The 23,524-nt window shown below is 36.6% G+C and overlaps 1 protein-coding gene across 11 annotated transcripts in view; it reads right to left on the reverse strand.

The window, feature by feature from the left end:
* Window positions 1-23,524, reverse strand: part of CCSER2 (coiled-coil serine rich protein 2) — a 162,523-nt gene that overhangs the window by 18,467 nt on the left and 120,532 nt on the right. For 10 of the 11 annotated variants that reach the window (XM_018042346.1, XM_018042347.1, XM_018042343.1 and 7 more), the window contains one exon: window positions 15,919-16,008. In XM_018042346.1, coding sequence (XP_017897835.1) covers window positions 15,919-16,008 — 90 coding nt within the window. Of the gene's footprint in view, window positions 1-15,918; window positions 16,009-23,524 lie in introns of those variants that run through there. The other variant, XR_001917397.1, reaches the window with a different exon arrangement.

Below are 23,524 nucleotides of genomic sequence, written 5' to 3' on the forward strand. Positions count from 1 at the left end.
GCTGCAGATCCTAAATTAAAACTGCCGAATAGTTGCTAAAAGAGAAGAATAACGCTGAGAACTGGTCATCTTCTGAACTAAAGAAAACATACTTTTCCCTCATAATGAATGAGATTCGTTCCATAACCCTATTGTATGTATAGAATAATTTTTAACTTTCAGTACAAACTCTCAGTAAATAACTTTTCATTAACTTCCATCTTTTTCCTATGAAAACCTCTGCCCATTTTTCTCCAGTGGGATAGTATTCTCATTTCCTCTAGAAATCTGTGACCACCAAACTGCAACTCTGAAGACCGCCCCCCTCCCCAATAAACTGTCTTTTTGCCTCTGTACAGTTTGTGGTCCTTTCAGTTAGCAAGTTCTTAAGTACAGGAAATATTTAAAATATGTATATTATAAATGGGGAGAAGAGACCTAATGAAAGTAAGATTACTATGCTTAGTAAATATACCACACAAAGTTATATATATATAACATAATACCAAGAACAACCATAATATTTCTCTATAAGGAGATACACTCAAAACACTACATATAAGTCAAAATGGCACTCTAAAAGAACTAAAAATAACACAGAGAAAGGCAAGAAAACGGAAAATAAAAGAGAGGAAAAAAGATGAAGCCAAAGAAATGGTAGACTTAAGCCCTAACGTTATCAATAATTCCATTCATGTAAAGGGTGCTCAGACACAAATGGAAAGACAGACTGGTAGAATGGATTAAAAAGAATCATGACCCAACTATATGCTGCATACAGGAAATCCACCTTATATATAAAAGTGTAAGTATTTTAAAGTAAAATAGTAAAAGTATATACCAGGCAAAAAAATTTTTAAAAAAAGCAAGAGTGGCTATATTAATATCAGATAAAGGAGGATTCAGAGCAAATTACCAAATAGAGAGGGACCTTATGAAATGATGAAAGAATCAATCCACCCAGAAGACAAAACAAGCCCAAATGTGTACACACCAACTGTGCATGGAACAAAACCGACACAACTGAAATGAGAAAGACCGAATTCCAAATTACAGACGAAGAGTCCCACACTTCTCTCTCAGCAGCCGAGAAAACCACCAGACAATGAAATCAGCAATGATGTGGAAAGACCCAAGGACCCCGTCAGCGAACACGGTCTACTCAACATTTGTAGAATGCTCCATCTAACAACAAAATACATATTATTTTCAAGAGTCCACAGGACATTTACCAAAACAGACCATAGCCTAGGCCATGAAATAAACCACAACAAACCTAAAAGAACTGAAATTACACAGAATGTGTTCTCTGAGCATAAAGGAATCAAAGGAGAAATCAGTAACAGAAAGATGACAGGAAAATTTCCAAACACTCATAGATACTAAACAATGTAATTCATGGGTCAAATAGCTCCTCTCAAGGAAAATTTAAAAAAACACACATATGAATACAAAAGTAAATACATATTATCGAAAGCTGTAGGACACAGCTAAAGCGGGGACACAATATCAGAAGCTGCAGGACTCAGTGGTAGGGAAATCAAATGAACAGTCTTGCTTAGGCTTCAGAGACAGAGCAGAGCAGGCCTCTGACCCTGCTTCTGACCTGCCTGGACTCTGCCCTGACTGGGAGTTGACTGTGGGTGACTGCCTGCTGTGAGTGAAGACTTGCAGCACCACAGTTAAGACGGGGGAGAAATCTTGAGATTCTTGAGCCCCTGGAGGGGGCCTGGCCAACCAAGCCCCAGGCTTAACTACACTGCAAGTTCTACGCAACAAAAGAGCATTAATATGAAACGAGAGCTCCAATTTGGTCACAGACTGATGGATGATTATATAAGTTTGCACCCTGGGATTATAAACAGGAACCCTGAACTGCAATCTTAAGTCTCACCCACAGAGCAGACGTGTTGCCTGGGACCTTTTCCCAAATGGGACTCCAAATGTGCTGTGACACAGGACTTCACAGCACTGTTTGAGTCTGGATGTTGGTCAAAACCCAATTCGGTGATGTATCCTCTGCTGTTTCTATATCTCTTTTAACATTCAGTTCAGTTCAGTTCAGTCGCTCAGTCGTGTCCGACTCTTTGCGACCCCATGAATCGCAGCACGCCAGGCCTCCCTGTCCATCACCAACTCCCAGAGTTCACTCAGACTCGCGTCCATCGAGTCCGTGATGCCATCCAGCCATCTCATCCTCGGTTGTCCCCTTCTTCTCCTGCCCCCAATCCCTCCCAGCATCAAAGTCTTTTCCAATGAGTCAACTCTTCACATGAGGTGGCCAAAGTACTGGAGTTTCAGCTTTAGCATCATTCCTTTGAAAGTAAGCTAGATAACTCTCTAATAAATATTTATATTATGTATCTGTATATAACGAGTGGCTTATTTTGTTAATAAATTCTTTGAGACAGAAGTGAAAACTTTTGGCAAAACACACAGCTAACACAGTGACAAAATTTCAAAAGCTGCAAAAAAAAAAAAAAAAAAACAGAAAAAATAAATGTCAAATCAATAAGCTAAAACTTCATACCTGAAGAAACTTGGGAGGGGGTGAAGATCAAAATAAACCAAAAAGAGGTAGAAAGAAGAATACAACAAAGAATAGAAAGTACTGAAACTGAACAAAGAAAAGTAAGAGAACAAGAAAGTCAATAAAATCAACACACCAAAGGCTGACAAAGAAAAACAGAGAAGACACAAATTAACAAAATCAGGTGAGATATCAATATAGGTCTCCCAGCCAAGAAAAAGACAAGTGAATACTATGAACAACTTTTTCATCATAAATTTGAGAAGAAATGGACTAATTCCTCAAAATCACTATCAAAATTCATCTGAGATGAAAGAGATCATTTGAATAGGTCTTTAACAATTTTAAAAGTGCCAAATAAGAAATTGTCCAGCCCAGATGGTTTCACTGACAAATGCTATCAAATATTTCAAAGAATTAACAACAATTCTACACAATCTCTTCCAGAAAATAGAAGAAAGAATGCTTTCCAACTCATTTATGAGGACAGAATTACCTAGTAACACAAAACCAGACAAAAATAGCATCAAAAAAAGAAAAAAATACAGACCATTATCTGTTATGAATATAGATGTAAACTATCTTTAACAAAAGACTAGAATATATAATTGAGAAATAGTGTACATAAAAGAATTTTACACCATGACCAAGTAGGATTTAGGTTACCCAGACTGATCCACTATTCAAAAATCAATCAATGCAATCAACACGCTGAAGTGCAAAAATCACATGCTCATATGATACTAGTAGAGCAAAAGCATTTAACAAAGTTCAGCACACGTTTCATGATTAAACCTCTCTGCAAACCAGGAATAGAAGAAAATTTCCTCAGCCTTCCCACTATGATACACCTACAGCTAAAATTTACTTCGTAGTGAAAGACTGAGTGCTCCCCCTCTTAGCTCAAGAACAAAGCAAGAATGCCCACTCTCACCATTCTTATTCAACATAGTACTGGAAGTTTTAGCCAGTGGCATAATGCAAGAAAAGGAAATAAAGATATGTAGATCAAAAAGAAAGAAAAGCACCCCTATTTGTAGATGGCATGATGGTCTACAAAGAAAATTCCAATCTAAAGAAAAACTCCCAGAAATAATAAGTGAGTTCAGTAAGTTCACAGGATACAAGATAAATACACAAAAATCAATTGTGCTTCTAAACACCAACAGTGAACACATGGAAACTGGAGTTTAAAATATAATAATATCATCTATGATCACTCAAAAATGAAATAATAAATCTAAGAACATATACAGGAACTTGTATTCTGAAAACTAAAATGCTAATGAAAGAAATCAAAAGAAGTCTTAAACTAATGGAGAGATATATTTTAGTTATGGATTGGAAGACTCAACATATTAAAGATGTTACTTCCCTCCAAAATGGTATTTAGGTATTAACATATTTCCTTCAAAATCCTGGCCAAGATTTGTTTTTTCAGATATAGACGATCTTATTCTAAAATTATATCAAAAGGCAACATTTTTTAAAAATAATAATAATAAAGTAGGATGAATCACTGTATTCAATTTAAGACTTATTATATAGTGTGAGAGTGAAAGTCGCTCAGTCATGTCTGACTCTTTGCAAGCCCATGGACTATATAGTCCATGGAATTGTCCAGGCCAAAATACTGGAGTGAGTAGCCTTTCCCTTTTCCAAGGGATTTTCCCAACCCAGGGATCAAACCCAGGTCTCCTGCATTGTAGGCAGATTCTTTACCAGCTGAGCCACCAGGAAGCCCACAGTGTGAGACTTAGGCCGTAAAGAAGGGTGAGTGTTGAAGAATTGATGCTTTTGAACTGTGGTTGAAGTAGACTCTTGAGAGTCCCTTAGAGAGTAAGGAGATCCAACCAGTCCATCCTAAAGGAAATCAGTCCTTCACTGGAAGGACTGAGGCTGGAGCTAAAACTCCAATACTTTGGCCACCTGATGTGAAGAACTGACTCACTGGAAAAGACCCTGATGCTGGGAAAGATTGAAGGGAGGAGGAGAAGGCATGACAGAGGACGAGATGGTTAGATGGCATCACTGATTCAATGGACGTGAGTCTGAGCAAGTTCTGGGATATGCTGAAGGACAGGGAAGCTTGATGTGCTGCAGTCCTTGGGGTTGCAACGAGTCGGACAAAACTGAGCGACTGAACAACAGCAAATACAGTTACAGCAATCAAGACAATATGGTATTGGTGAAGGAGCAAGCACATAGATCAGTGGAACAGAGAACCCAGAAGCAGATACACACAAGCACAGTCAACTGATTTTTGACAATGGCACAACAGCAGTTCAACAAGGAGAGTCTTTAAACATATGGTGCAAAGCAACTAGATATTCATAGAAAAATAATGCACCTTATTATTATGCACCTAAAATCTAAATCTCATATTCTACCAAAAAATTAGCTCAAATAGATCATAGATTTAAATATAAAATATTAGACTATAAATATTTTAACATTTTATAAGAAAAAAATTTCAGTGTCTTGGGCATCAAGAAGAGTTTATACATAACACAAGGAGCACAATCTGTAAAAGGAAAACACATTAATTAATAAATTGAACATCAAAATTAAAATTTTATGCTCTATGAAAGACTGTCAATAGGATGAAAAAACAAGCTATTGAGGGTAAAAACTCGCAAGCCACATACCTGAAAAAGGACTCATATCAAGAATATAAAAAGTGTATATATTTAATAGTAGAAAAATCCAATCCAATTAGAAATCCAATTAAAAAAACTATATAAAAGATCTGAAGAGACACTTCAGGGATGATGGCTAATAACCACACAAAAAGACAAACACTATTAGCCATTAGGAAAATATAAATTAAAATCACAATAAGATATCAACTACATATCTACATACTACATAGAATGGCTAAAATTAAAGTAATACCAACACTAAATGCTAATGAGGATACAGAGAAATCAGATCACTCATACAATACTGATGAAAATCTAAAACAGCACAGATGCTCTGATAAACAGTTAGCCACTTTCTTTGAAAACTAAATATACAGATACAGTATTACCCAGAAATCACACTATCGGGCATTTATCCTAAAGAAATGAAAAATTTTACATCAACACAAATATTCGCTGTATCTGTAATAGTGCAAAACTGGGAACTACCAAAATATCTATCAATAGATGAATGGTTAAACAAACTGGAACATCCCTACTATGGAATACTACTTGGCAATAAAGAGCAAATTACTGATAGACACAACTACTTGGATGGGTCTCCAGGGTATTATGCTTGCTGAAATAAGCCAGTCTCAAAAGCTCACACACTATATAATACCATTTATAGAAAATTCTTGAAATGACAAGATTAGAGATATGGGAAACACTGTGGTTTTCAGGGGTTAGGAAAGGCAAGAAGTGGCTATGACCATTAAAAGGCAGCACACAACGGAGAACTTTGTAGTGGTGCAATAATTCTGTGCCTTAAATATGGCAGTCACTGTAGGAATCTACGCCAAGTGATAAAATGCAATAGTACATACTCTAAATGTCAGTTTCCTGGTTCTGATACTCTACTACAGTTATATAAAATGTAACTACTGTGAGATACTGGGTGAAAGAAATAGATCTATTTTTGCAACTTCCTATGAATTTATAAGAGTTTAAAATAAAAATTAAAAGCACAAATAGAGAAGTAAAAGCAACACGCTGTAGATACATAGCGGAGAATTATTTGGAATGCTGATTATATTGATAGGGTCGTATTTTCTTGGGGAGAGCAGGGAAATATGTTTAAGGACCTTCTCAACTCTATAAACTAATTTCCACAAAGCTATATATTCCTTTCAGTTATATATAACACAGTTATATAAGTCATATATATAAGTATATATATATATAAAACATATATACAAGTTATATATAAGAAAGTTGTATATTCCTTTCAGTAGTTAAAAACAACTAAAATAGCTATAAAATATGACTAACTAAATGAGACCAGCCAAGTTCAGAGACAGCAGACATGTGAGCAGCTCCAAGCCACAGCACTCAGAAACAATGTGCCGGCTGCCCGTGATTCCACGTCTATTGGATGTGTTTCTAGAATTTGTAGAGAAGAGTTTAACTTAGAAACTTAGAGGATGTACGATTTAATAAGCAAAGGGTGGGAAACTTAATTCTGAGCAAAAAGACAGCATTACCAAAGAAAGAAAAAGTTCCCAGATGAATAGGTCTGTTCTCGCAGTGAGTGCTGGAATACACGACCCCTGAACTGAAGCTGCAGAAGTCATGGCAGCAGGAAGGCAGCTTGGAGGGTCAGAAGGTCTAGCCCCCATATCCGGAAGACACGCCCACCCTCCTCTGGTCCAGAAACAAGGCCTACCATCAGAGTTACATCTTGCTGTCTCTCCATGAGTATCACAAGCCAAAAATCAGGCAACACCTTTCATTTAATATCCAAAGACTTTAGTGCTGGGATTGAAACACAGAAAAAACTAGTCGAAGTTCCCTGAATAAATGAATAAATGGATCTATGGTTTTTTCTGTTTTGTTTTTTTTGGTCAATTCCTGTTACTGAGTTCAGGTTTAAAAACAAACCCAGTGACCTCCACACAGAGCTGGCCCTGTCCAATATGGTTGCTAGCAACTACGTGGGGCTAAGCACACACGTTTCTGAATTGAAACGTGTTATAAATGTAAAATACACACAAGATGTCACAGACTTAGTACAAAAACAAAAACTGGAATGCAATCTATATCAATATCTTTATTTTGATTACATGTTCAAATGGTACTACTGGGTTAAACAATATTTTATTAAAATTAATCTTGCATGTTTCTCCTTTAATTTGGATACTAAAGCATTTATATATATAGAGGTCACATTATATTTATATTGGAGCACTAACTAGAGGACAGGAAAGCATGTAATTCTTTCTCAGTTGGTGCTTTCTTAGTTAAGCTCTGCCCAGGAAAGAGCCTTTTGCTCATCTGAGTCTACCGTAAATCTTCTGATGACTTTTAAGATGAAATGGTTGACATGAGATGCTTTCTGCTAGAGAAATCACAGTAGACATGTATAAAGACAAAAAAGCAGTAGGAATGCATATGAATATATTATATCCAAGGGAAAAAATAAAGTAAGAAAACATAGGATATCTGACGTACAGCTTAACCATATGCGTAATACTCAAGTTACACTTTAAACTGGTGGGACAACACACACACATACACACACAAACAAGAACAAAGGAACATGGAAACATAAAAACAAAGAGCATCTGGACTCAGGGTTTGAGAGAAAATTTCATTTCTTCAAGATAAAGCCTAAAGAGACCAAGTAGAAACATTCTTCCGTGAACTCTAACCCTGTGGAACAAGATAAGGAACTGTGGGCCAGATCCTTCAGAACACCTGCCACACTTTCCTCAGCAGCTGCTTTTTCTTGAAGCAGAGATGAGGACAGATGAGAGTCACCGTGAGCTTAGAGGATGGCGGACTTTTCATTCTAACACTGAAGAGATGAACCTTTTTCTGGTTCATGAAGACTAGTTTGCTTGTGTCTCCCTCTTCTGGGAGAGCTTAGGAAGTCTCCTGGAATGGTCTTCCTTGCTTCAGAAGAGGTCTGAGCACTTGGCAATGAAGCACTGAGCTTTCTTGTGGATGAAATATTTTCCATACACTCATGCATGTGCCCCCCCCCACACACACACATAAGCTGCCCCATTTTGAATCTATACCTGTATCTTAATTTCTCTGGTACCTTTCAAGTTCCATTCCTACATATTCAAATTCCTCTACCCTTCTGTCCTGCCAGAATCCAAGTTCAAGTGATTAAATAATAAAACCTTTAGCAGTCTTCCTTCCCTAATAAAATTTTTTCTCCCAGTTCTCCCATTTTCTTAACTGACATGCCATCTACCCTGTCATCCACATTTGATAACTTACAGTCATCTTCTTTTCATTCTTCACATCTTTTTCATCTAATCACCTATCAAGACAACAGACTCTGCTTCAGTGATCTTCTCTCCATTCCATGAGATCAAAATCATAAGTTAGCCCTCATCTCCTCATGCCTGGGCTGTTATAATAATCTTCTAACGAGTTCTCCTTGCCTTCATTATGTTCTCACTGGGACTGATTCAGTCCTTCTGGGCCCTGCGCTAAGACACTAAGCACACAGGAAGGAATGAGACACAGCCCCTGCCTCAAGATGTTCAGCTCCTCCTCTCATATTACTCTTCCTATAGCAAAATACAGTAAGTTTGCTCCCTGCTAGAAACTTCCGGATACAGAATTAAGTTGAATGTTCTCAGTTTAATATCTAAGTCTCTCCATAATTCCATCCAAGTGTAATTCTCCAAATTTCTCTCTTCCTCATAATGTTCTAAATGTAATCATTACTACTACCATCGCCAATAACTACTCTAAAACATGGCACGGTACAGTAACTGAGTAAAAACAGAGAGGTAACAATCCACAAGTTACAGAGTTTTAACAGAAGAATAAACTTCATCTGCTTGGTAAATTTTTATTTAATCCATGCCCAGGTAATCCTTCTGAGAAAGATAACAAGCAGCCTGTGGTGCCCAGTGATCTCATAATCTCACAGAGTACCACAGTTATCCCAGGACCATGGTAACATGAAACAAAATAAGGTCACTTCATAATCATGCCTAAGTACAGATAAAAGCAAGGTTATACCGTGTCCTACAGGAAATACTCTAGACTCTTCTACCTTCCGTTAGTATTTAATCTCAGCAAACTCCTGCTTCCTTAGATCTTCCCTCAAACCATCCAAGAAAAGCTGAAATATTGTAAAAGATTCTTTCTGGCACATGCTTGAGATCATTCTTCATGACATGTGTTCTTCCTGGCCACAAGAAGTAATCCACACACCCTGTTTCACAGGTATATAACAGGTGGGCTTTGGCTGAAGGTCACTAGCACTTTACTGCTCTGAATCATCAGGGTAGCTACATTTGTTGAGAAATTTCAGGACTAGGTATTATTTTCTGCTATGTCAGGAATATCAACGTCATTTTCCAAAAGAAGCTTCCAAGCATAATACTAAAGAGACATTCTCTAGGAAAAAAACTTTAGTTACATATGATATTTTTAAAAAAAGGAATTTTCTAAAACATCCGGAAAAATGTTTTTGTAATTACCTAAGAAAAAGAAAAGCTAGAATGTTCCAACAAATGAAACCCTAATAAATTAGCACTTTGCTAACACAAACTAAAAGAGGAGCAACTTTTATCATCTCTTATTATCTCTTATGGAAGCTGATTAATTTCTTCTAAAAGACAGATTTAATCAAGCAGCTTCTTAGAAAGTTAGCAAGATCATGCATTTCTCGCTACCTCACATTAAATTCTTTAAAAAAAAAAAGGGAAAAAAAAAACCTTTATGTATTTGGCTGTATAGTTGTGGTCTTAGCTGTGGCACATGGGATCTTTCATTGCAGCACACAGACTTTTTAACTGTATCACTCTGCCAGCCTCTACAGCACACAGGCTTAGCTGCTCCTCGGCATGTGGGATCTTAGTTCCCCTACCAGGGATTAACCCCTGTCCTCTGCATTACAAGGTGGGTTTTTAACCACTGGACCACCCAGGAAGTTCCTAACATTAAATTCAAAATAAAATCTATGTCTGCCCTCACTGTATGAAATATTTCCCAGCAATGGAAAACACTGGTGCTGTCCTTTCTTTGTTTTCTACCTGCTGTGCACACAAACTTTTCTTCTTTCAGTGGATATTTCTAAACAAACTTACTATTTTAGTTCTGAAATTTGGTATTACAGAACATAAATTTAAATATCCTTAAATTTATGATCAGATAAGTCACCTAGTCAAGGCTATGGTTTTTCCAGTGGTCATGTATGGATGTGAGAGTTGGACTATAAAGAAAGCTGAGCACTGAAGAATTGATGCTTTTGAACTGTGGTGTTGGAGAAGACTCTTGAGAATCCCTTGGACTGCAAGGAGATCCAACCAGTCCATTCTGAAGGAGATCAGCCCTGAGATTTCTTTGGAAGGAATGATACTAGAGCTGAAACTCCAGTACTTTGGCCACCTCATGCGAAGAGTTGACTCACTGGAAAAGACCCTGATGCTGGGAGGGATTGGGGGCAGGAGGAGAAGGGGACGACAGAGGATGAGATGGCTGGATGGCATCACCGACTCGATGGACGTGGGTGTGGGTGAACTCCGGGAGTTGGTGATGGACAGGGAGGCCTGGCGTGCTGCGATTCATGGGGTCGCAAAGAGTCGGACACAACTGAGCGACTGAACTGAACTGAAGTCACTCAACTGCTAAAATATCTAAATGTCATTTGTCCCAAGCCTTGAAAAATAATTCCATTTTTTCAATTATTAGCTTCAGGTGCTTTTGCTTATAAAATCCAGTGTAAAAGGCATATATAATAGAATTTTTGGTGTCTTGTCATGCACAAATGCATGACAGAATGCTGTCTTGGTTCAAAGATGGTTCCTATCAACATTTAGCTCACTGAAACATAGGTCATATTTAATGTTCAATGTCTAGTACTGATTAAACATTATTGCACGACATCATAAATATCACGTGTTTATACACCAAAGTACGTATGTGTATATACACATAATACAATATATTTTTTTCACTTAAAATACTTTTTCCAGGGGCATATTTTAAAATAAGCAATAGTGAATATAAATAATTTGGCAAAGAAATGAATCCCTTAATTCCCTTTAGAAATATATATTAACACTAATGGAACATCTCTCCAACTGGGAGAAAATGGCATATCTACGTTTAAAATCAGGACATTAACCTTACATAAAAACGCCCATAATGCTGCCCACTTCCAAGTCAGAAAGGCATTTTTCTGATCAAAGAAAAAGGACTTAGGAAAACTAAGTCCTTAAGAAAACTAAGTACTCGAGACAAATCTTTCAGCTACATTAATCCTCACATTTAACATTTCACCTTATATCCTGGGCAAGAGAAAAAAAGGATCAGAGTTCTTTACTAGCACATAAATCATGACTGTAAGAGCTAGGTAAATTCTGTCTCCTTTTGGAATTATGAACAATTGATAGGCTTTTTTTTTTTGTGGTATGTCTGTTATAAATTTTCCTGACTATTTTCTATTTTATAAACAGCTAAAGTAGGAACTTAGTTGTCAATGACATTTTAAAATATATGAATGATCCACAAAAAGGACTACAGATGATGTTGACCATACTCCATATTAAATTTATATAAAATTTATTCATATCTATTAAATATGCTATAAGGTGGATTAATTCAGTACTAGAAACTAAGTTCAACAGAGCATTTAAAATTCATATTAACAGCATCTCTTTCCATTCCTTTGCTACATCTAACTGCTCAGTCACTCAGTCGTGTCCAAATCTTTGCAACCCCTTGGGCTGCGTGCAGCATGCCTGGCTTCCCTATCTTTCACCATCTCGTGGAACTTGCTCAAAACCATGTCCATCGAGTCAGTGATTCCATCCAACCTTCTCGTCCTCTGTCATCTCCTTCTCCTCCTGTCTTCAATCCTTCCCAGTATCAGGGTCTTTTTCAATTAGTCAGCTCTTCACCTCAGGTAGCCAAAATTCTGGAGTTTAAGCTTCAGCATCGGTCCTTCCAATGAATATTCAGGGTTGACTTCCTGTAGGATGGACTGGTTTGATCTCCTTGCAGTCCAAGGGACCCTCGACTGTCTTCTTCAACACCACAGTTCAAAAGCATCAGTTCTTTGACACTCAGCCTTCATTATGGTCCAACTCTCACATCCATACATGACTACTGGAAAAACCATAGCTTTGACTATACAGACCTTTAATGGCAAAGTAATGTCTCTGCTTTTTAATATGTTGTCTGGGTTGGTCATAGCTTTTCTTCCAAGGAGCAAGCATCTTAATTTCATGGCTTCAGTCACCATCTGCAGTGATTTTAGAGCCCCCCAAAATAATGTCTGTCACTGTTTCCATTGTTTCCCCATCTATTTGCCATGAAGTGATAGTACCAGACGCCATGATCTCAGTTTTTTGAATGTTAAGCCTTAAGCCAGCTTTTCACTCTCCTCTTTCACCTTCATCAAGAGGCCCTTTAGTTCCTCTTCATTTTCTGCCATAAGGGTGGTGTCATCTGCGTATCTGAGGTTATTGATATTTCTCCTGGAAGTCTTGATTCCAGCTTGTGCTTCATCCAACCCGGCATTTCACATGATATACTCTGCATATTAAGTTGAATAAGCAGGGTGACAACACACAGCCTTGACGTACTCCTTTTCCAATTCTGAACCAGCCTGTTGTTTCATGTCCGGTTCTAACTATTGCTTCTTGACCTGCACACAGATTTCTCAGGAGGCAGGTAAGGTGATCCAGTATTCCCATGTCATAAAGAATTTTCCATGGTTTGTTGTGATCCACACAACGGCTTGAGCGTAATCAACGAAGCAGTAGGTATCTTTCTGTAATTCTCTTGCTTTTTCTATGACCCAACGGATGTTGGCAATTTGATCTCTCATTCCTCTGCCTTTTCTAAATCCAGCTTGTACGTCTGGAAGTTCTTGGTTCACGTACTATTTAAACCTAGTTTTTTTTCTTAGTAAGAATTCTTAAAATATGGGAGAAAACTAGTATCAGGTCAAACTGTTCATGATCTAAGTTTTAAATGATAGGCAGCTTTACCACTGATACTGATAAAATACTACACTCAATTTTCAGAGTAATCCAGGTTGGGTCATTATATGAATCCTTTGGGTCCATCTTGTAATCCCTTCTTTGAGATTAAAGGACAAAATATTCAGTTCTGATGTGTGAGTCTAGAAATGTATTCTGGTATCGTGGCTTCTATAGTTAAGATGTTTGAACAAATACTGTATAAAAGTATACAACATGAAAATTTAGAATTTACTTAATGTGCAAACTAACTTAGAATCTTCAAATACCGACGCTACATGCTTTTAAAATGACACTGCAGGGCTTCCCTGTTGGTCCAGCGGTTGAGACTCTGCCTGCCAGAGCAGGTGGCATGGGTTCAGTCCCTAGTCTGGGAAGACTTCGCATGCCTCAGGGCAACTGAGCCCGTGGGCCCCAACTACCGAGCCCAAGCTCCAGAACCCACGCTCCGCAACAAGAGAAGCTACAACAGTGAGAAGGCCACAACCCCTAGTCTGGGAAGATTTCGCATGCCTCAGGGCAACTGAGCCCGTGGGCCCCGACTACCGAGCCCAAGCTCCAGAACCCACGCTCCACAACAAGAGAAGCTACAACAATGAGAAGGCACATACTGCGACTAGAGAGCAGCCCGCACTCACCACAACTACAGAAAGCTTGCGTGCAGCAACAAAGACCCAGTGCAGTCATAAACTAACAGGGTAGCATTTAAAAAATGACATTGAAAATACATTAAAAAAACTTAATTCAGTCCAATAAATGTTCTTATAAATGCTATTTATAAGACCATGCTTGCACATGGACAGTAATATTTAAAAGTAAGTTTCATTAAGTTTTTATGTCTAAAGTGAATCCTTCTTTCTCACATAACCACCATTTTCCTGCATATTCCTAGTCTTCCAAGTATTTTTGTGTGAATGATTAGATACCTTTCATGTTTTTATTCTTCTCGCCACATTATCCATTTCACCATTTTATCTGAGTATTCCGTCCCTCAGATGAGAACATTTGGTCAGAAACTGACTTATCCACTCTTCTTCTGAAGGCACCATCTTCTCCTACAACTCATTCTTACTTCTTTCTCTCTTTTTTCCACTACCTAAATATGAACTCCATTTTTGTTTAAATTGTCCTTCATTTTTTATAAAAATTGCCTTCACTGACTTCCCTGTTACTTATTGCTCCAGGCAACCCACTCCAGTATTCTTGCCTGCAGAATCCCCATGGACAGAGGAGCCTCGCAGGCTACACAGTCACAACAAGTGTGGTGTCACAACAAGTCGGACAAAACTGAGCAATGATGCACAGCAGTTTTCCCATATCCGTCTAGGGCTACTTCATCATTAACTCTAGAGATGTTCTGTCCAATATCTACTAGCCATATGTGGCTATTTATATTTAAATTAATTACAATTAAATATTTCCTAAAATCCTCTTCTGCAGTCACACTAGCCACGTTTTCAAGTATTCAACAGTCACATTCAGCTAGTGGCAACTGCACTAGACAGCAAGGACATTCTATGGAAGAGTGCTGACGCAGAAGAGTCTCTCATCCTGAATTCCAGAACTCCTCTCTATCTACTGACATCTTCTGCTTTCTGTGGTTCAACCACCCTATTTACTCTTTTCACTAAGTTCGATTCTTTTATCTAGACTTTCCCAATCCTTTGAACCTTACAGCACTTTCTACACTTTAATTACATCACCTTGCCGGTTCCTTTAATAAACACTTTAATGGAAGAATGGAAGATGGACGAATCTTTGTCTGTGTGTTTTCTTTCCCAATTCCACACTTCAAGAGGCTAATAACTGAAATAGGAAGGGCTTAGCAAACCTCTGCTGAAATTATTAGCATCGCACTTTATACAGAGCACACAAAAAATAACTACTTATTAAATGAAAAGAAGTAAGTATTTTATAAACTTTAAAGGCCTATAAGTTTTTAAAAAATCAGACTGTTGATTAATTAACCATTATAATTCCCTGTTCATTTGTGTTACTAGGATTCCACAGATTAAAATAAGGCAGAAGCAGGCTCAAGGCTGGCTTATCAGGCATTCTCTTACCAAGAAGCACTTACTACTTGGCGCCACACCATAGGATAATAGTGACTGATAGCCATGATGGCTCTCTGGCTCAGGCATATCCTGAACTGACTTCAGAAAGTGTATTTTAGCACTTAATATCTTTCGAAATGCAATATTTTTGAAAAAAATGAAGCAGCACAGAATGCATGGTCATTTTCTACAATTTAGAAGAAACCATTCCTTACTCTCTGCCTAAAACATAACCTTTACTTGTCTGTATCTTAATACATTCATGCTTCCTAACAGCCTCAATATTTGGGTAATTATAATAAAAGAATGTATTTGAAAAATCTCAACAAATAAAAAGAATATGTTACCTAGTATATTTTCAGAGTCATATGCCCCTGAAGAGGGAAGACTGTATTTTGGACTTCTTTTTCTTGTAGGCAAGGGGAAACACCGCTCTCATAAATACATGCAATGAGTGGGAGACTAGACACTCAAATAAAATGACCTACAGTACGCAGAATGGAAAAGCTATTAAAGCACATTCATTCATATAAGACACAGAATAGAAACTTTAGAAAGCACAGAAACAACTGGGAGACAAGAAAAATCCACTTACCTTAAAAAAAATTTTTTGACAGTCATGGCAGATGCAAAATTATTAGAGCAAAAACAGTAGAACAAAACATCAAAATAGAAAATGACAAGAAAAGAGGATAAGAGCATGTGTTACTTACAGGAATTCTTCTCCAGGGTGTTTGGGTGTATTTATCAGCATATGTACATTTTTCCTCTTTAGATTTTTGATGGCAGTTACACCGAGTTGCCTAAACAAAAACACAAATTTTTACATTAAAATTGTAATGTAAAATTAGTGTAATTTTACATATACACTTATACATACAATCAAAGCAATTAGGGTCTCTCTTAGAAGGTTAAAATAAGAGGAAAACATCAAAATCTACTCAGTAGTCTCCCATCTTATCCACAGGCTAGGTTTTATTCACCCACCAAGGCAAATTTTTAAATAGTCAAAACTACCCTTGGCAATCTCATACCATGAAACACACTACCTATGGTTTTATGTATATAAATATACATGTATATAGATATATATTCTATATATAGCAATATATAAGCATATAAAGAACATAACTGCAAAACTAAATATTTCCCTAAAATGGTACTACAATCACTACACCCAGGTCTCTTACTCATTTTTGATGGGACTCAGATATTAAATACCACCAGTCCTCCAGAAAAGTTGTCTCTTCACTTGCGCAATGCATTTAGAAGCCTCTTTAAAGATGTGTTAACTTTATTGGACTGGAATATTTTAAAGGATTTCTGACCTTTGACAAAATCCATCTGACCATCTCAGTTTGTAAATAAATTCTCTTCTCATAACTTCACTCAGAACATACTCATTCAATCATTACACAACACAAAGTAACATGCCTATTGTGTAAACTATGGTCTCTCAAATAAACATCAAACTTTTTTAAAAAATGAAAAGAATGACAATGAGAATTTCTCCTTAGCGTGAAGCTGGAACACAGCTGTATTATTCATCAAACAACCTCACTGGAGGTCAATATACTTTTTATAGGAAAACCTCTATTACAAATTCTTGATTATTTCATCAAGCTAAAATGATACATTTCTACTTCTAAAATATTTACCAATATTCAAATTTTTTCTTAATTATAATCAAATCATTACAATTTTCACAATCAAAATCTAGTCAAAACAAAAACCTCTGTAATACAGACGTTTCCTATTCTTTGTATTATGTACATATTTTCCATTCCAAAACATGGGACAATCACTGAAATGAAATTCAATATAATAAGCAGGTCAACTTAGATCTCTTGGAATTCAATAGGACTTAACTTTTAACATATATGGGAGGCATGAAAGCAGAAAAAACATAAAACATTTATCTTAATGCAAGCACATTACTTATTTTATCTTGACTACTGCAATTCCAGAAACAATTTCCGTTCTGCAGCCTATGTGCTAACTAACATATGTAGGACAATAACTGGCAAATATTTGAATTTTCCATAATTCGGAAAATGTAGCTTTTAGGGACATTTCAATAGACAGACAACAGCTACTCTTATCATTCCCTCTCCATCTGTGTTCTTTACTGCTGACAGATTCTTTCAGATGCTCACCTTCTATGTGGTCCCATATTTCAGGAAGTATGTATCGTCTCTTGACTCAATGACAGATTTTGATTAGTCTGAACCAATCTGATTAATCCTACTCCTCAATGCTTAAGGGACAAAGAACCCAAATCTAGCCAATAAAATATGAGACACTTCTGGGTTATTTCTAAGAAAGTGTTCTTAATTTTAAAAATGGATATGCTAAAGAAAAACAGGTGCTTTTCCTATTTTGGGGGACCACGGCGTGAGTATGTGACACAGAGTTACACAAACATCTTGTGACCATGAAAGGACATGCAAGAATCCAAGAGGATTTCAGAAAAGTCATGCGAGAACTTTACCATTACCCACACGACCAGTTAAAAAACCATGAAAACAGATGGACCAATACACTTTCTTGTTATTAAGTTTATAAACATTCTTATTTTCAAGTCACTTTAGTCAGACTTTTACTTAAAACATCACTAGACAGGCACTGATTCACCAGGATGGGTGATTTGGAGCAAATCATCAAATAAGAGTTATTATTTATCATGTATCCATGGGCCAATTATAGCATTAAGGACTTTACATACATAGTTCATTTAGTTTATAATACACCACTATACGGTCGGCATTATTTTACTATCCCCACACACAGAAGAGGCTTAAAAGAAATTAAGTAACTTCCTAAGAGTATGGCTACTAAGTTCAGAGCCAGGATTTGAACCTAGGTCTATGCAGCTTCAGTCTGGGCATGGCTTCTCAAATACTCAACTACACAGCCAGCCCACTTAAGCCAAATTCCACTTTCTATGTCTCCACAAAGAAGATTCTACACCAGTACTTTCATAGGATTACTCTGAGGACTCAAAGAACAAATAAATCTAAATTAATTATTATTTAACTGTAGTATACTGAGGTGAAAATATACAGACATTCCAAGCATTTGGAATAAGGTTTAAATAGTCAAGCCTCTATACTTTTTGGCTTAATTTTTGGAGCACTGCAATCTGATTTTATATCTGCATATTTCTCATAAAATAAGAATTTAACATATTATATTGTCAATGTATTTTTTTAAGTTTACATATAAACAGAGATTAGAGTATCTATTTCTGAAAAAAGATTAAAAGTATAACAAGCTAGAAATGGAAAAGGACTTTGAAATCACTTAGAAAAACCTCCACATTTTTGATAAAGAAAGCACTAGAGTGATAGAAACTGCCAATGTCATTCAGCTAATTAATACAAACAAGAAAAGTTCTCTAATTCCTATTCCATGGCTCCTCTGATAACATTCTGCTATTTTTAAGAAAACTAACTAAGGGATATAAAGAAAGAAAAAGGCTAAAAAGAGAAGGGCAATTTTAATTTTGGTAATCTGAAAAGTACAGTTGCATATTTCTGCTTTCAATGGTTTATATCCTTTTAAATTCTTGATTTGAACAAAAGACTTTCTAGACCATAACTAAAGATAGGTGATAGGCTCTTCTGAAATAAATAATATCTAAATTTAATATATCAAATACAGACAATTTCACATATCAATAAAGAGTAATGTTTTTGCTTGTGTTTTTCTTTCTTTAGGATTCTCTTAGATATTTCTAAAACATTTCTAAACGTTATTTGTAAGGTGAGATATTCTTCAGGATAACTGACCCAGTCTCTTTAATAAGGGAGTACAATGGGAAAAAAAAAGAATGATTCTAAAGTAAAAGAAACTTAGGGGATATAACTTGATGCAATGTATAAACATACGAGATATTTTCAGAACTGGAGAAATCAGAATATGGACTGAATGCTAGAAAATATTTTAAAATTACTGTTAACTAGTTAAAGGTAATATTATAAATGAGAAAAGAATATTTTTTAAAGGGCATACTGAAGTTAAAAGAATTATTAAAACTTCTCAGCATAAAAAGCTGTATTTTTCATTATTTATTATTAATCATGTATCAATATAAAGTGATTTTTTTCATAATTATGTCGGTCTTAGATTTACTTTTTTAATTTTAATATTGAAACTCCCAACCTTTTATATACAGTATTACTATGCCATTTGACTTTACCTAAATTTCCCTTATGTAAAGAAATTAAAGGATTTTACTTTAAATCCTCAACAAAGCTCTCTACATGAGATAATGCCATTTCCATTTATTATTATATTAATATTTATTACATTTAGTCAAATTTCTGTCACCTTAGTTTTGCTATTTTTAGATATCCTTGATATTTCTCTATGTCCTCTTTTACTTTTATCTTTCATAAGATACATTATTCTAATCTACTAATAGTTACCTTAGAGCAGTCCACAAACATTTTATCTAAGTACATGACAAGAATAATTTTAGATACTTATTTGTAGATAAATAACTCAGTACTTCTTCAGTATACCCTTTATCTCTTTCCTGAAATATATTTTATCTAAATACTTACAAAAGTAGCAACTTAAATTTTTTAGTTAAAAATAATTTTTATTTCAAAAATGTTTTAATTTATAAATTAAACAAATTTAACATTCAAATGATATACAATGACATATGATTAAATAATGAGCCTTAAGTTTTCTCCCATTAGTAGTTGGGAAGATTATCCGATCGAGTCTCTCTAAAGGTGGATTTCCATTTAACCATTCATTCATTTTAATCTTTACTTCTTTATTCCTAAGTTATTTTAAAAATTCTCTCTCAAGTACTTAGGATGCATCATTAAATAATTTTACAAAGATAAATGTGTAGCATATTTTTCAATGCATTAAAGTTCAGAGGATGTACCTCTGTATATTAAAAAAAAAGGGGTTTAGCTACAGAATACGAGAGTCATAATCTTTTTTTCTAAAATCACTAGATACAAGTTTTGTGCTCTATAACATATTTCTGTAAAATCTGAAGCTTAATTTCTTAAAGCTACCTTTTCTTTTCCCTGAAAACTGGCTACATTGATTGGGTTTGTGTTTAGTTGTATTTTTTTAATTGAAGGATAATTGCTTTGCAGAATTTTGTGGTTTTCTGTCAAACCTCAACATGAATCAGCCATAGGTATACATACATCCCCTCCCTTTTGAACCTTCCTCCCATCTCCCACCACATCCCACCCCTCTAGACTGATACTGATACAAAGCACCCATTTGAGTTTCCTGAGCCATACGGCAAATTCCTGTTGGCTATCTTATTTTACATATGGTAATGGAAGTTTCCATGTTACTCTTCCACACATCTCACCCCCTCCTCCCCTCTCCCCATGTCCATAAGTCTATTCTCTTATGTTTGTTTCTCCATTGCTGACCTGTGAATAAATTCTTCAGTACCATTTTTCTAGATTCCATATGTATGCATTAGAATATGATATTTATATCTTTCTTTCTGACTCACTTCACTCTGTATAATAGGTTCTAGCTTCATCTACCTCATCAAAACCGACTCAAGTGCATTCCTTTCTATGGCTGAGTAATACTCCATTGTGTGTATGTACCACCACTTCTTTACTATTCATCTGTCAATGGACATCTAGGTTGCTTCCATGTTCTAGCTATTGGAAATAGTGCTGCAATGAACAATGGATACATGCGCCTTTTTCAATTTTGGTTTCCTCGGGGTATATGCCTAGGAGTTAGATTGCTGGGTCATATAGTGGTTTTATTCCTACTTTGATAAGGAATCTCCATAGAGTCTTCCAAAGTGGCTGTATCAATTTACATTCCCACCAACAGTGCAAGAGCATTTCCTTTTCTCCACACCTTCTCCAGCATTTATTGTGTCTAGATTTTTTGATGATGGCCATTCTGACTGCCGTGACGTGATACTTCATTGTAGTTTTGATGTTCATTTCTCTAATGATAAGTGATGTTGAGCATCTTTTCATGTGTTTGTTAGCCATTTGCATGTCTTCTTTGGAGAAACGTCTGTTGAGGTCTTTTTCCCACTTTTTGATTGGGTTGTTTGTTTTTCTGGTATTGAGTTGTATGAGCTGCTTGAATATTTTGGAAATAAATCCTTTGTCACTTGTCTCCTTTGCTATTATATTCTCCCATTCAGAGGGTTGTCCTTTCACCTTGCTTATAGTTTCCTTTGCTGTGCAAAAGCTTTTAAGTTTAATCAGGTCCCACTTGTTTGCTTTTCTTTTTATTTCCATTACTATAGGAGGTGGGTCATAGAGGATCTTGCTTTAATTAATGTCATTAGTGTTGTGCCTATACTTTCCTCCAAGAGTTTTATGGTTTCCAGTTTTACATTTAGATCTTTAATCCATTTTGAGTTTATCTTCATGTATGGTGTTAGGAAGTGTTCTAATTTCATTCTTTTACATGTAGCTGTCCAGTTTTTCCAGCACCATTTATTGAAGAGGCTGTCTTTGCCCCATTGTATATTCTTGCCTCCTCTGTCAAAAATAACATACCATAGGTGCATGGGTTTATTTCTGGGCTTTCTATCTGGTTCCATTGGTCTATATTTCTGTTTTTGTGCCAGTACCATACTGTCTTGAAGACTGCAGCTTTGTAGTATAATCTGAAGTCAGGAAGGTTGATTCCTCCACCTCCATTCTTATTTCTCAAGACTGCTTTGGCTATTCAGGGTCTTTTGAGTTTCCATATGAATTGTGAAATTTGTTGTTCTAGTTCTGTGAAAAATACCACTGATAATTTGACAGAGATAGCACTGAATCTGTAGACTGCATTTGGTAGCATAGTCATTTTCACAATATTGATTCTTCCTACCCAGGAACATAAATATCCCTCCATCTGTTTTTGCTGTCTTTGATTTCTTTCATTAGTGTATTATAATTTTCTCTGTACAGTTCTTCTGTCTCCTTCAGGTCAGTTCAGTTGCTCAGTTGTGTCCGACTCTTTGCGACCCCATGAATCGCAGCACATCAGGCCTCCCTGTCTATCACCAACTCCCAGAGTTCACTCAAACTCATCTCTATTGAATCAGTGATGCCATCCAGCCATTTCATCCTTTGTCGTCCCCTTCTCCTCCTGCCTCCAATCCCTCCCAGTATCAGAGTGTTTTCCAATGAGAAAACTCTTCGCATGAGGTGGCCAAAGTATTGGAGTTTCAGCTTTAGCATCAGTCCTTCCAATCAACACCCAGGACTGATCTCCTTTAGAAGGGACTGGTTGGATCTCCTTGCAGTCCAAGGGACTCTCAAGAGTCTTCTCCAACATCACAGTTCAAAAGCATCAGTTCTTCGGCACTCTGCTTTCTTCACAGTCCAATTTCCCATCCATACATGACACTGGAAAAACCATAGCTTTGACTAGATGGACCTTTGTTGGCAAAGTAATGTCTCTGCTTTTGAACATGCTATCTAGGTTGGTCATAACTTTCCTTCCAAGGAGTAGATGTCTTTTAATTTCATGGCTGCAATCAACATCTGCAGTGATTTTGGAGGCCAAAAAAACAAAAGTCTGACACTGTTTCCACTGTTTCCCCATCTATTTCCTATGAAGTGATGGGACCAGATGCCATGATCTTCGTTTTCTGAATGTTGAGCCTTAAGCCAACTTTTTCACTCTCCTCTTTCACTTTCAGCAAGAGCTCTTCTAGTTCCGCTTCACTTTCTGCCACAAGGGTGGTATTATCTGCATATCTGAGGTGATAGATATTTCTCCTGGCAATCTTCATTCTAGCTTGTGCTTCATTCAGCCCAGCGTTTCTCATGATGTACTGTGCATAGAAGTTAAATAAGCAGGGTGACAGTATACAGCCTTGAGGTACTCCTTTTCCTATTTGGAACCAGTCTGTTGGTCCATGTCCAGTTCTAACTGTTGCTTCCTGACCTGCATACAGGTTTCTCAAGAGGCAGGACAGGTGTTCTGGTATTCCCATCTCTTTCAGAATTTTCCACAGTTTACTGTGATCCACACAGTCAAAGGCTTTGGTATCGTCAATAAAGCAGAAATAGATATTTTTCTGGAACTCTCTTGCCTTTTCAATGATCCAGCAGATGTTGGCAATTTGACCTCTGGTTCCTCTGCCTTTTCTAAAACCAGCTTGAATATCTGGAAGTTCACGGTTCATGTACTGATGAAGCCCGGATTGGAGAATTTTGAGCATTACTTTACTAGCGTGTGAGATGAGTGCAGTTGTGCGGTAGTTTGAGCATTCTTTGGCATTGCCTTTCTTTGGGATTGGAAGGAAAACTGGCCTTTTCCAGTCCTGTGGCCACTGCTGAGTTTTCCAAATGT

This window comes from Capra hircus, chromosome 28 (assembly GCF_001704415.2).
Source record: "Capra hircus breed San Clemente chromosome 28, ASM170441v1, whole genome shotgun sequence".
NCBI classification, from domain to species: Eukaryota; Metazoa; Chordata; class Mammalia; order Artiodactyla; family Bovidae; genus Capra; species Capra hircus.